Source organism: Camelus bactrianus, chromosome 16, assembly GCF_048773025.1.
Source record: "Camelus bactrianus isolate YW-2024 breed Bactrian camel chromosome 16, ASM4877302v1, whole genome shotgun sequence".
NCBI lineage: Eukaryota > Metazoa > Chordata > Mammalia > Artiodactyla > Camelidae > Camelus > Camelus bactrianus.
The window spans coordinates 43,817,847-43,830,142 of record NC_133554.1 but is presented as its reverse complement, the minus strand read 5'-3'; the positions used below and the strand labels follow the sequence as shown (position 1 = coordinate 43,830,142).

The following is a 12,296-nucleotide window of genomic DNA, read 5'->3' as shown; positions in this document are numbered from 1 at the left end:
AGGGTGAAGTGGTGACAGAACCTAGTGACTAGCTGGCTGGGGGGACAAGGGGAAGGGAGTTTGTCCTGTCTGCAGGCTCTCATGCCTGGGTAACTGGGGTCAAGGTGGTGCTGGCAAGAGCACAGAAGTCCACGAAGTCCAGGCTGGAGCTTCTGCTGTGTGCAGTTCACCAAATGTAAGGGATTTATATTGTATTTAATAAACTAAACAGTATTAAAAAAAAAAAAAGTCTCCTGTGAGTGGGAAGAGAGCTGGTGGACACTCCCCCTCTCCCAGGGTGTTTCTTAATGTCTGAGCGGGCATCAAGTTCTCTTCCCCAGGCCCTGAGCCCCTCGATAACACACCCTGCTTCTCTGGCCTCTGAGATTTTGCTCCTAGGAACTGACTTTATCCCTTTCTCCCTTTCTCTCATTGTGTGTCTCTGAGGTCCCTTCCAACTTTAACATTCCTATTCTGTGCACCTATTCCCTTCACCTGCCCCAACTGCTCCTCTCAGGAAACACTGTACTGGGGGCTCCTTCAGCCTGATCCAAAAGTGATGCTGTGTGGGCTACAATGAAAGGACCCTGGCATCCCCCCTCACCAGTCCACGGTGGAAGGGGGGCAGGGCTGGGGGACCCCGGATGTGTCAGTTTCAGGAAGTGGTGAAGGGGGTGCTGGGGCTTTTGGAGTCTCTTGGTTGTGTCTGCTACATGGAAAGGCTGGGACCCAGGGAGGAAGAGGCCTGTGGATCTGGGGAGGTGGCTAGTCCCCCTCCCCTTCCCAGGGCCAGGTGCTGTGCCTGAGGCTATAGCCCCCCTTTCCTCAATTCTTTCCACCCCTGCCTCCCATCTTTTCAACAGCAGAGTGCCCAATGTGGACCAGGCATTACACTGATCTTGTGGGGAGGTCCCTGCCTACCATTTCTTCTAATGCTGCCCCAGGCCTGCTCTGGTATGATGCAACCCCTCCTTCCCCATCGGCTAGGGGGAAGGGGTGATGGCTCCAGTGAGAGTCATAAGTCTGAAGTCCCTGGCAGACCTGTCACTGCTAAATGAGGGCCAGTAGTGGAGCTGTAGACTTGAGGGGCAGTTGGCTTTGCCGAGAGTAGTAAGGAATTGCCTTCTCCTTTCTTCTCAAACCCTTCCCATCCCCTTCAATGGTCTTCCTGCTGCCTCCCCCTCATCCCAGTCTCACAGAGCCCCACCAGTCTCTTGATTCTTTCCAGGAAGAAATCACATTTTATTCCTGGCTAGCCTCCTCAGCTAGAGTGGGTCAGGAGGGGTTGGCGTTTGGAGTGGAGATGTTGCTGGGTGGTGAGGAGGTAGGGTTGCTCATCTGATTTTTGCTGATGGCCAGTGGGGTCTTGGGGTCTAGCTCTGAATCACCACTGCTGTGTGTAATCCCTTGACTGAGAGAAGGGAGAGACAGAAGACAAAACAAGTTAGCAGTTCCTGGGCCAGCTGGGTTCAGAACACTGTATTAAGCCCTTTGAATCCAGAGGAATCAAACTAAAATGTAGCAGCTCAGTCCTCATTTTTTTTTTTTTCTTTTTAATGGAGGTACTGGGGATTGAACCTAGGACTTCATGCATGGTAAGCATGCACTCTACCACTGGGCTATACGGACTGCCCCTCACCGGTCCCCCAGTCCTCGTCTTAAAAGGGCTAGGATCAGTTCTTGGATCCTTTGCACCTGTGCTAGAAACCTTTCCAAAGCTCATACCATTTTACGTAATTCTCAAGACTCTGAGGAGTCTTTCTGGGTTTGATGATCTACAATAAGCCAGGTCCTAGCTGAGTGCTTTTGATGCCTTCCCTTTTAATTCAGTCCTCATGACACCTCAGTTAAGGAGGTGGTATTATTCTCTGGATGGGGCACCTGAGGCTCAGAGATTGAATCATGCTACCAGGCAGTGGTGATTCTGACTGAGCTCATAACCTCTAACATCAGGTTTTACCTTCCTCCTGCTCCAGCTGGCTCTCCCCCAATCAGTGTTTCAAACAGCCCCTTGATTTTGTTTCATTGGTATCTCCTCTATCTTTCCAGATAGATTATCATCCCCTTCACTTAGCACTGAGCAGCAGGCTCTACTTAGACATTTTTATGGGGGTGAGGAATGGAGGAATGGGCCATCCAGAAGTGACTGAATAACTTCACTCACCTCTCCAACTCCTGCCAAGGAAGCCTCTAGAATCCACTCATGCTTCCACACAATCACACTCAGACATGCAGCCAGAATCTTTCTGCCTTTCACACTCTGAATCTGTCTCACCGTCAATCGTGGGTACTTGGTGCATTTATCTGGGCTAGATTGGAATGATTTCCTGAAACCTGATGATGAAACAAAGCACACATTACTCATCTGGCAGTTTCTGAGAATGGAACATGGCAGAGCTGGACTCTTTACCATGTGTCTGGAGTCACAGACCCAGCCCTATCCTGAAAATTCTCAACTGGGAAGCCAGGCTATGCTTGCCTGTTCCAAGCTCAGGATATCTGTGCTAAGCCTACAACCTGTAGCCCACCCTCTGACCACCCCTACCTGCTCTGTCACCCTCGCCCTGGAGGATAGACTGACATCTTCTGAGCCACCCTCTGCAGAAGCTGTCAGACTTCTCTGCAGCCCTAGCTTGTGCAAAACCACCCAGAGGGAATGACCCCCAAGTAAAGGTGCCAGAGAGAGTCAGGGGGTGAAGTGACAGATGTGGATTCTGGACCACAGGGCTGGGATGGGAGCAAGAGGCTCTCTCCTCACTACCTCGGACTCTGGGGCATCTCACTTACCAGTACCTTGAGGATCAGTCATCTCTCCTTGGAATGTGTCCTTGTTAAAGAGGTTGGATTGCCCTCCAGCTTGATGGGTCCCCACCGAGCCAAGCTGGGGATCTGGCCTTTTGGAATCCTGGAGAATGCACTGGGAGGTGAGCTGAGTAAGAAGGTCTTGAGCATTTCGTTGGTTTGGCTGAGGCGGCGATGACGGCGGAGGCGGCGGCGGCGGCGGCGGCTGCGGCTGCTCCGGTACCTGCGGCTGCGGCTGCTCCGGTACCTGCGGAGGCGGCGGCGGTTGCGCCGTTGGCGACTGTGATTGCACCGGGGATGGCTGCGACTCCTGCCGCGACTGCCGAGATGGCTGGGTTTTTTTCTCAGATTGGTGTTCATCCTCTTGGAGTTTCTTCAGTTCCTGGCAAGAAGCCCCTCAAGTGGCATCCTCCTCCCTCCCCACGCAGTCACCCACCTGCCAGAGACACTGCAGAAAGCAAGGCAAGCAAATCCAGAGATGGAGGTGGCTGGTGGGGGGGTGGGTGTCTCTGTTCCCTGGAGTTGGAGGCTGAGGCTGGAGCAGAGCTCTCTCCCCTCCCCCACCACAACACCCAGGAACCCTTTCTATAGTGACAATACCCCTTGGCACAGCCCCTGCCCAGGAAACAGCTGCCTCTGACCACCTACTTCCCAGTTTGGGAGCTGCACACTGAAAGTTTTGCAGTGCTAGAGGGTAAAGAATAATTTCTTGCAAACGCTTTGAAACAACACTGTCCAAGAGAAATATAATGCTGGTTAACTGTAACAAAGTTTTCTAGTAGCCACATAACAAAGTAAGAAGAAATAGGTGAAACTAATTTTAACAGTATATTTTATTCAATCCAATACATCCAAAACATAAAAGCAATATGAAAATGAGTGAGATAGTTTATATTCTTTGTTTTTGTATTAAGTCTTCAAGATCCATTTTATACTTAACAGCCCATCTTAATTTAGACACTACATTTTGATTAAAGATATCTAATCTATATTTAGAGTTCATATAATTTACAATAAAAAAAAAAGTAGGTTCACATATCCAAGCTGTTCCAAACATACTTTGAAAGTTTCTGGTATGTAAACTGGGTATGGGTTTTTTAATTGATATTTAAATAAATTAAATATATATAAAATTTTAAATTCAGTGCCTCAGTCCCACTAGTCACATTTCAAGGGCTATAGCATCCAGGCTGGTAGCCACCCTAAATCTCCCAAGCCTGATCGTCCAATCCCATAGCAGGCCTCAGTCTAATACAACAGCAAAGTTGAGTCCACCCAATACACATACACACATACAAGAGAACATCAAAGGAACTTGTTTTCCTCCAGCCCCCAGCAAAACAAAATTCACCAGATAATAAACAGCTTCCCAGGAGTCTTGTCTTCCCTCCCCATTCCCTCCCTACCCCTACAAGGACCCCGGTGAACCTGGCCCCTCTCACGCACTTGCTCTTGCTGCTGCTGCTGCTGCTGGGCCATCAGCCACCTCCTCCTGTCCAAAGCCATCTGCCTGCGACGGGCCTCCCAGTGGTAAGCACTGCCCATGATGGTGGGGGTAGCAGCAGTTCCCAGACAGGGGGTGGGGGCAGGCAGAGCCCAGGAGGCTGTCACTGCCCCCACCACCTGTCTCCTCTCACCTCAACCCCAGAGCCTGTAACCAGAACCACCTCACAATGTGGCCATTACCAGGGCAACTGGGCAGGACCCCCTCTGCCTTGGGAAAGAGGGAGGTGCTCTTCCCAAGCCTCCTAGGGAACATCTGTAAATTACCTCTCTCTCCAGGGCCCTGAGCAGGTAGAATATGCCTTTCTACATTAGCTTTGAGTTTCAATGGACCTCCCCAGGGACAATTCCAAAGTGATCTGGCTTTTCTCTTTGGTTTCTTTCTCCCACTATTCCCAGTATTCCAGCATCCTCATCTGGTCCTCTGCTGACCCCTCCCTTCCCTCCTCTCAAAGTCCTCTGGAGTTACCTTTCCCTCAGTCCTCCACCTCCCCCCCCCCCCCCCCCCCCCGTGCTGAGTCAAGAAAATATAAAATCCAACCAACTCTCACTGGGGTCTGAGCCCTGGGAAGGCAAGGTGGCTTATTAGAATGTGTCATAGTCCTGGGGATTTAATAGGCCAAGCGCAAATCTACCTTCTTTCTCTTCCTCTGACCTTGGACTCAGTCTACCTCTCCGGGCTTCAGTTTCCTTGCCTGTAAAACCAGAAGCGTAGTACTTGTTACCTTCCTCACAGGGTTCAGACTGGACAAAATGGATTAATGGATGAGAAACATATGAGCTGAAATATAAAATTGCTCATCTCCAGGTTGGTATTATTTATTATCCTACTTGATTTGCATCCTGCCAGGCAGGAAATATTCATCCTCTGGCATTCTTGGTTTTTGGCTGGTCTAATCATCAAATTGACATGGACAGATTAACAGGAGAAAAATGAATTTAATTATGTATGTTCAGGGATCCCATAAGAATACGAGACCCAAAGGCAGTTGAGGATTATACACCATCTTGAGCTAAGGAATGGAATAAGTCCTTATGGCTTCGAAGTGGAGGGTACCTCACAGGACAAAAAGAAGAGCAGGTGTTTGGTAATGAAATGTTTGTTCTGCCATGCAGATAGGTCATTCAGATAAAATGTGTCTCTGAGAGTAGCTCTCTCTGAGCCAGATTCCCTGTTTAAATTCTTTTAGGCAGTTGGAGGGGTAAAAAGCTCTTCCTGTGTCTTTTTGGGCCTCCATCATCTCTGGCTCAAAATAACCCATGTCAAAACAACACATTCTCGGGAGACTTGTTCTCAACTCCTTTGGTCTCTAGTAGGTGGAGTGGCCAGGGGAGGGGATCATTTTACAAAGCCCAGGAAGGCTTCTGAGGCAGGGACTGGGTAAACTGTTGGCCTACCTCTTACATATACCTGTCTTTACTGACAGATAAAAAATTTTCTAGAAGCAGCAGAGCCTGAGTCCAGCTGGAAGCAGGGAAAAGGTATAGGTTAAAAAAAAAAAAAAAAAAGAAAGAAAAGAAAGAAAAAAAAAAAAAGAGGCTTCGAACTCAGCCCCGGTGTGCTCAAGGCATAGCTCAGTGGTAGAGCATATGCTTAGCATGCATGAGGTCCTGGGTTCAATCCCCAGTACCTCCATCAAAAACAAAAACAAAAAACCTATCCTCAACCTCAACATTGTGGTGGTGGAGGTGCAGCCCTTGAACCAGAGAACAAGTTCTCAGAGAATCTGTCAGTTCAGGCAGCGGATATAGTGGAGTCATCTTGGGTTCTGGAGTCAAACAGACTCAAGTTCAATCCTGGCTGTGTCACCTACTAGCTGGGGGGACTTAGGCAGGTCATTCAGTATCTCTGAGCCTTTCCTGTAAGGGTTGCCGGAAGTCAATGTGGGATGCTTGGAAAGTGCCTGCCGTCACAGTGGGCATGTGGTTGTGGTCAGCTGGTAGGGATCCCCAGCTCTGCTGAGGGGCCAGTGGGGCACTGAGCCTTGCTAAATCTCCTTTTTAAAAGAGGAGCTAGTCCCTTCTCCTCCTAGCATATAGGGGTGTCATTTGCAATGATAGATTCACAAGCATTTCCAGATACAAAAAATGAAGCTGAGGCTTGTTATGGGACATTTATTTTCACAGCATATTTATCTTCCTATAAACTAATTCTACAGATATTTAGGTGGAAAATAACTATTGTAAGAGGAAGAGAAAGGCACTTGACTGTCTTGATAATTAAATGGGCCAAAGGAGGAAGTGGGTTCTTGTTTGTATCTCTTCCTCTCTTGATTTCCCTCTTTCCTCCTACCCTAGAAAGAAGAGGAATCAGATAGGGAGATGCTCAGGGTGGGGAGGTGGACTGGGCTGAACTTGGGGAAATGTTTCCAACCCTCTGAGCCAGTCTTCCTGCCAGAGGAGGGATTTTCAGGGTAAATCTGCCAAGATCATACCCTCCTCCTTCTCATCTCCCTTTCTGAGGGCCTCTCCTGTCTCCCCTCTGCACGCTGCCTCTCCCAACCCCACCACTGACCTCAGACCTCCCTCCACATTTAGGATTCAACTCCACATTGCACTTCATCCCTTCTAGTCTGGATTTTAACTCATATTGGTCCTCATGGAACTTCCCTTGCTGTTACCTGATTGTAGCCACTCACACATTGGCATTTTAAAATAAAGTGTATTATTATTCAAGACCCAGAATCTTTTGTTGTGAAAGGAAAAGTAGAGTTAGAATCGTGGGCCAGGTAAATCTTGTGAAATACCAGCTGCATTATTTAGTAGGTGTGCTAATGTGATCCAGCTACTCTAGTCCTCCGATCAGTTTCCTTACCTGCAGGGTAGGGTAATCATACCTCCACTCTAGAGGTACTGTGATGATTAAAAGAAATAATCCATGTCACACACAAGGTCCATAAACAGAGGCTTTTAGTATTATAGTATTTCATGACTTTCAGATGCCATCAATTGTGAGGGTACAATTTGTGTACCCCTAAGAAAGAAAGAATGAAAGAAATAAAGACATGCTGCCATGTAAACAGTGCAGTGCTTTCCCTGGCATCCTGGTTTCTGAGATGTCAAGATGTGAAACAGGTGTGCATCTTAGAATGCACATAATCAGGCATCATTATGAAGCGTGACACCTTCTGTTTAGGGCTGTTGAAAGATGGGGGTGGGGATGTGGGGATTTGCTGGCACACAGTGTGTACTCAACACTGTCAGGTAAGTTTTGAAAAGCCCAGTTCTTGGATGAGTCTAATTAGTTTTATGGATCCAGTCTAACTGGACAGGAAACTTGCTCTCTGGCACACAAAGTCTTATGTTTCAGGGTAGGATCCTAAGCACATTCAGGAGGACTGGGGGGAAGCAGTCACTCTGCTGATCCAGGCACACCCCTCATCATGTTCCTGGAAAAATAGTCCCCCCGCCCCCTGCAAAATCAGATCAACTGACCCAGTTCTGCTACTCGAAAAAGCAGAAGCTTTTGTTTTGTGACTGGGAAAAAGAAGGAGGAAGAAAGGAGAATTGAGGAGGAGAGGGAGGGGTCACAGAGAAGAGAGAGGAAGTCAGAGAAAATAAAATGGTATCTTCCTCGAGGGCTCTTCAACTAGTCCTGCAAGCTGACATGATGAAAGGAACCTGATGGAGCTGTCCAAGAGGGCAGGGTGAAAATTGAGGTGAAGGTAGAGCTGCTGCAGGGCCAGAAAAAAATGAATTGAGGCCTGGACTTGAAGAGCCCGTCCTCCCCAGCTGGCAGGGGGATCCGGCAGCCCTCTGATGCCCAAGGATGGAACACTTAAGCACCTGAAGTTGGCAGTCTTGGCATGGACAGACCTTTTCTGCACAGGCTTCCCTAACAACGAAGAGCAGTGGATGTAGTTGAAAGCTTGAGTGGCAGCCAGAGGAGGGATATAAGAGCACCACATATGCCCCTTGCTGACCACAGGGACAAGGTCATGTTCACCTGCATGATCCCAGGACCCACACAGAGACAGGCACAGAGTTGGTGTGATACCAAAGAATCAGCTGAATCAAGAATTTAAAAAACATGATATCAGAAGATTTTTTTAAAAAAAGAGAAGTCCAGAAATAGACATACATACATGTGTATGAGGACTTTTTAACATGATAAAGGTGGCATCTGAAACTGATGAGAAGATGGACTATTTTATATACAATTTTGAGACGACTGGGTAGCCATTTGGGAAAAATAAAGTCAGATCTATACCTGAACTCAAATACTAGGACAAATATGAAGTGGGTTGGAGATGAAAATACAGAGATCAACAATTCAAATGACAATGAACACTCAGTTCACAGAAAAGAAAATAATAGTGGCTCTTAAGCAAACAAAAAGATGCACAACCTTGCTCATCGTAAGCGATACCATTGGATGTTATGGAAGAGTTTGATAACATGGTTGTTGGGCAAGGCTGTGGGAAACAGGCACTGGTTGCGAAAGCTACCTGTGCTCTTCAAGTGTCTGTTCCTGGCTTGTCATTCCCAGCTCCCTGCAGTAATGGTAAGTGGGTCCATAATGAGATTGCAGGACACTTAGACAAAGGTGCATCAGACTACTACATCCTGGTATTGCCTGAACTTTTGCAAGCACATTGGTCTCTGAACATGGATGTGAGCCAGCGGAGGGGCAATGACTCACATTAGCTAAACTCACAAGAAGTTGGTGCATTAAATAGAATGCTATATTTTTAATGTACAACAGGAGATTGTCATTTGCAATGACAGAACATGCATGTCTGCAATCCAAGGCACCTCACTGTGAAGATCAAAATAGCTGGGAAGCTAAATTAGTGAGCACAAGATGGCCTGATAAACATAGAAGCAAGCTGAAAGGTAGTGAAACACGGTGAGGGTCATAATAATTACTACAAGCCAGGAGGTTTGCTAATCGCTTTCTATATGTAAAAATTCCATTATTTAATATTTATACCTTCGTTTATTCAACCAAAATATACTAAGTGACCAGTATGTGCCAGGCCCTGTTCTAAACACTGAAGATATAAACGTGGAACAAAGGTCCCTGCTCCAGAGCTTACATGCTATTAGGCTAAAAGGCAATAAACAAATAAATGTATAAAATATCAGGTAATATGTACTATGGTGTAAAATAAAACCAGGTGAGGGAGAACAGGGGGCCTGGGTGAATGAGGGAGGATTAAGCACAGGACTATATGCCAGCTGTTAATATTCTCATTTTCTAGGTGAAGAGGCTAAATTACAGAGAAGTGACTTGCCTGAGATATTTTCCCTTGTGTTCTTTAAAAAAAAAAAAAAGGTGGTTTTTGGTTTTGGTTTTGTTATGGGGGGAGGTAATTAGGTTTATTTACTTATTTATTTTAATGGAGGTACTGGGGATTGAACTCTTCCACCGACCCCCTTCCTCCGTTCGCTCAACCCCAATTCTCCTAGGTTTTGTCCTTAGATGAGAGCGGACAAAGACAAGCCCTGCCCGGGCCCAGCTTCCACTCATGCGCGCAGAGCTGGTGCCGAGAAGCGGGCGGAGCCACCCCCTACGACCACGCCTACCCGCGCGGGAAGGGCGGGGCATGCAAATTATAAATGGGGCTTCGGCCGGAGAACGATAAAGCAACAAGAGATATACAATTTCTCTTTTATAATTTGGTGATAAAAATCTGCACAAGAGTCTAGTTTAGTGGCACCCACAGTACTGTAAAGAGGCAAAGGAAATGAGGCCTCGGGTGAGCAGTGAGATGAGTCACCATGAGTTGAATATGAATGCAGGAACGGCAGGAGCGGCGAAGGCAAGTGAGGCGACACTGTTTTACTAAGTTTCTACGTGTGCTTTTATCTTGCAGTATTGGAGAAGTATGTTGTATCTGATAAGGTAAGTCAGGTTTTTGGAGTGGGTAATTAGAGTAGGTACTTGTTCTATATAGCTAACAGGTTGACTTGATGTAGTTTTTCCGGAAGTAGTTCTTTGTTTTGGGAAAACCAAGTGGTTGAAGAAACAAATAAAGCTCTTAGTCGGTGGTTAGTGATCTGCGATTTTGCGATGTGTATTTGGCTGTTGAAAACGATTCTGTTTTAAGTTTGTGGTGGAATACTGGAAAAGTTGTAAAACGAGTGGTATCCAATTCGGCTGTTTGCGTTCATTACAGGAATAAAAATTACAGTTTTTCTAAAGCTTCCAAGGGCTGCTGTTTGGAGCTTTATTCGAGTAGTGTTTTCTTAATTCGTGAGTTGGCATCGTTTTAGTGGAGGGGGGGTGTGTGTTATTACCAGCTATTGGAGACTAAAAAGGTTTTTTTGTTTTCAGTCACCACAGCAAGAGATAAAGTATGAACCCGAACTGTGGATTGTGTTCTCTATTGGACAAAGGGTTCTTGACACCCGCGCATTGAACACTCTCACATTGACCCATTTTCTGCCCTTCTTTCCTCAATCGGTGGCATCACTGGAGCCTAATGGGCTCTTCACAAGACACACGACCTTCTCGCTTTCCATACAGAGAGAGAAGTGACGCTACAGTGAAACGGGGCAGCACTAAGCTTAGAGGCTCCTGTTGTCTGGGACTGGCTGGGACATCTTCAAAGCACAGTCAAATTGTTTCCTCTTTCTACAACAACCACGGAGAAGGAAGCTGGGCCTCTCAAGGTTCTGGAAGCAACACTTTCCACACAAAGAAATCCTGCCTGAGCTCATAGGCCAGGTGACACAAAAGATGTTCAGCTTGGAGTGGGGCCCGGAGCAGACGGCTCCAAAGCCACCAAGTGTGGTGGAGCAGCCCTGCTACTTGGGCCACCAAAATCTGTGGACCCTACTGTGTTGGGGACAGGTAGCAGGTTAGCAAAGGAAAAGAGCTGGAGTTGGTGGCAAGCCAGAGGGGAGGATCACCTCGTGGGCCTTGCGGGTTCTAAAGCCAGGTCAGCCACCTGCGGTAGAGAATTCTCCACTTTCTGAAAAGCAGCTCCTGGTAAACTACTGGGCATTTTGTAGAACCGGATGGTAACTGCAGGACAATCAGAGACCTCTAGCAGGTCTCCAAGATTGTGACCTCTGTTAGGCCCACAACAGCAGCCATCCTAAGAAGGACATGGTACGTGAGGATTGAGTCTGAGCAGGAGGAGAGACTGGACCACTGACAGGTGGAATGACTCCACCAGCGTTTGTAGTCGGCCACTCCAGGACTGGCACGATGGGCATGTGAACAGTGGGGTCGCCAGGACAGCAGTGGAGGCCACAATGGACCTAAAACGTACTGATCAATTTGAATATATATAATTCACGCCTGCACACACACACACAAAAAGACAAGGCGGGAGCCTCAGTGGTATGCTCAAGGTCCTGGGTTCAATCCCCAGTACTTCCATTAAAATAAATAAGTAAATAAATAAACCTAATTACCTCTCCCCTGAAACAAAAAACAAACAAAAAATACGTATTTTTTGAAAAAGAGAGCTTTAAAAAAAAGATGAATGACACAGGAAAAGACTATTTGCAGGTCTATCACACGCAGTTTATCAGAGTATTCTATAAAGAGATCTGAGAATGTGATCAGAAAAACACAAACCATGCAATAAAATATGGCTAAAAATCACATAGTTCATGGGAAAGATAATGTCTTTTTTCACATACGAAAATATGTACCACCTACCTGTAATGAGAGAAATGCACATTTAAATAGCAGTGAAATATAATTTATAACCTGTGACTTTGGCAAATATACAAGTCTGATAACATACTGGGTTCTCCAGGTTGCAGAAACAGGAACTGCATGAGACCTCTCAGGGTGTCTGTCCTGACCTGTTACTCCCGACTCCTTGGGGCGACAATACCAGGGACCCAGAGAGTGCAACACCTTAGTGAAGGCACATGACAGCTGGATGAGGTGTATGTGGTACCAGCAGTAGCTCTGCGGGCATAACTGCCTGTGCACATCTATTTGAGCAGGCTACAGGGCATGGTGGGGGAGGAGTATTGACTCAAGTAAACCAAGCTCCCAAGGGGCCAGAAGGTAAAGTAAGTCACCTCGATGGGAGACGCTCCTT

General features: G+C 46.9%; 1 protein-coding gene and 1 long non-coding RNA gene across 2 annotated transcripts; one reads left to right on the top strand and one right to left on the bottom strand.

Annotated features, from left to right (window-relative positions):
• Nucleotides 1-40: 40 nt before the first annotated feature.
• On the bottom strand, nucleotides 41-4,326 carry CCDC200 (coiled-coil domain containing 200). Its single transcript, XM_074343347.1, has 2 exons — nucleotides 4,228-4,326; nucleotides 41-3,163 (listed from the first exon to the last, which is right to left on the bottom strand). The coding sequence occupies exons 1-2, from the start codon at nucleotides 4,324-4,326 to the stop codon at nucleotides 2,759-2,761; spliced, it is 504 nt and encodes a 167-aa protein (XP_074199448.1). The 3' UTR covers nucleotides 41-2,758.
• A 5,537-nt stretch (nucleotides 4,327-9,863) lies between these two features.
• On the top strand, nucleotides 9,864-11,845 carry LOC123612544 (uncharacterized). Its single transcript, XR_006719800.2, has 2 exons — nucleotides 9,864-10,132; nucleotides 10,565-11,845. It is a non-coding gene; the product is annotated as an uncharacterized LOC123612544 (long non-coding RNA).
• Nucleotides 11,846-12,296: the final 451 nt, after the last annotated feature.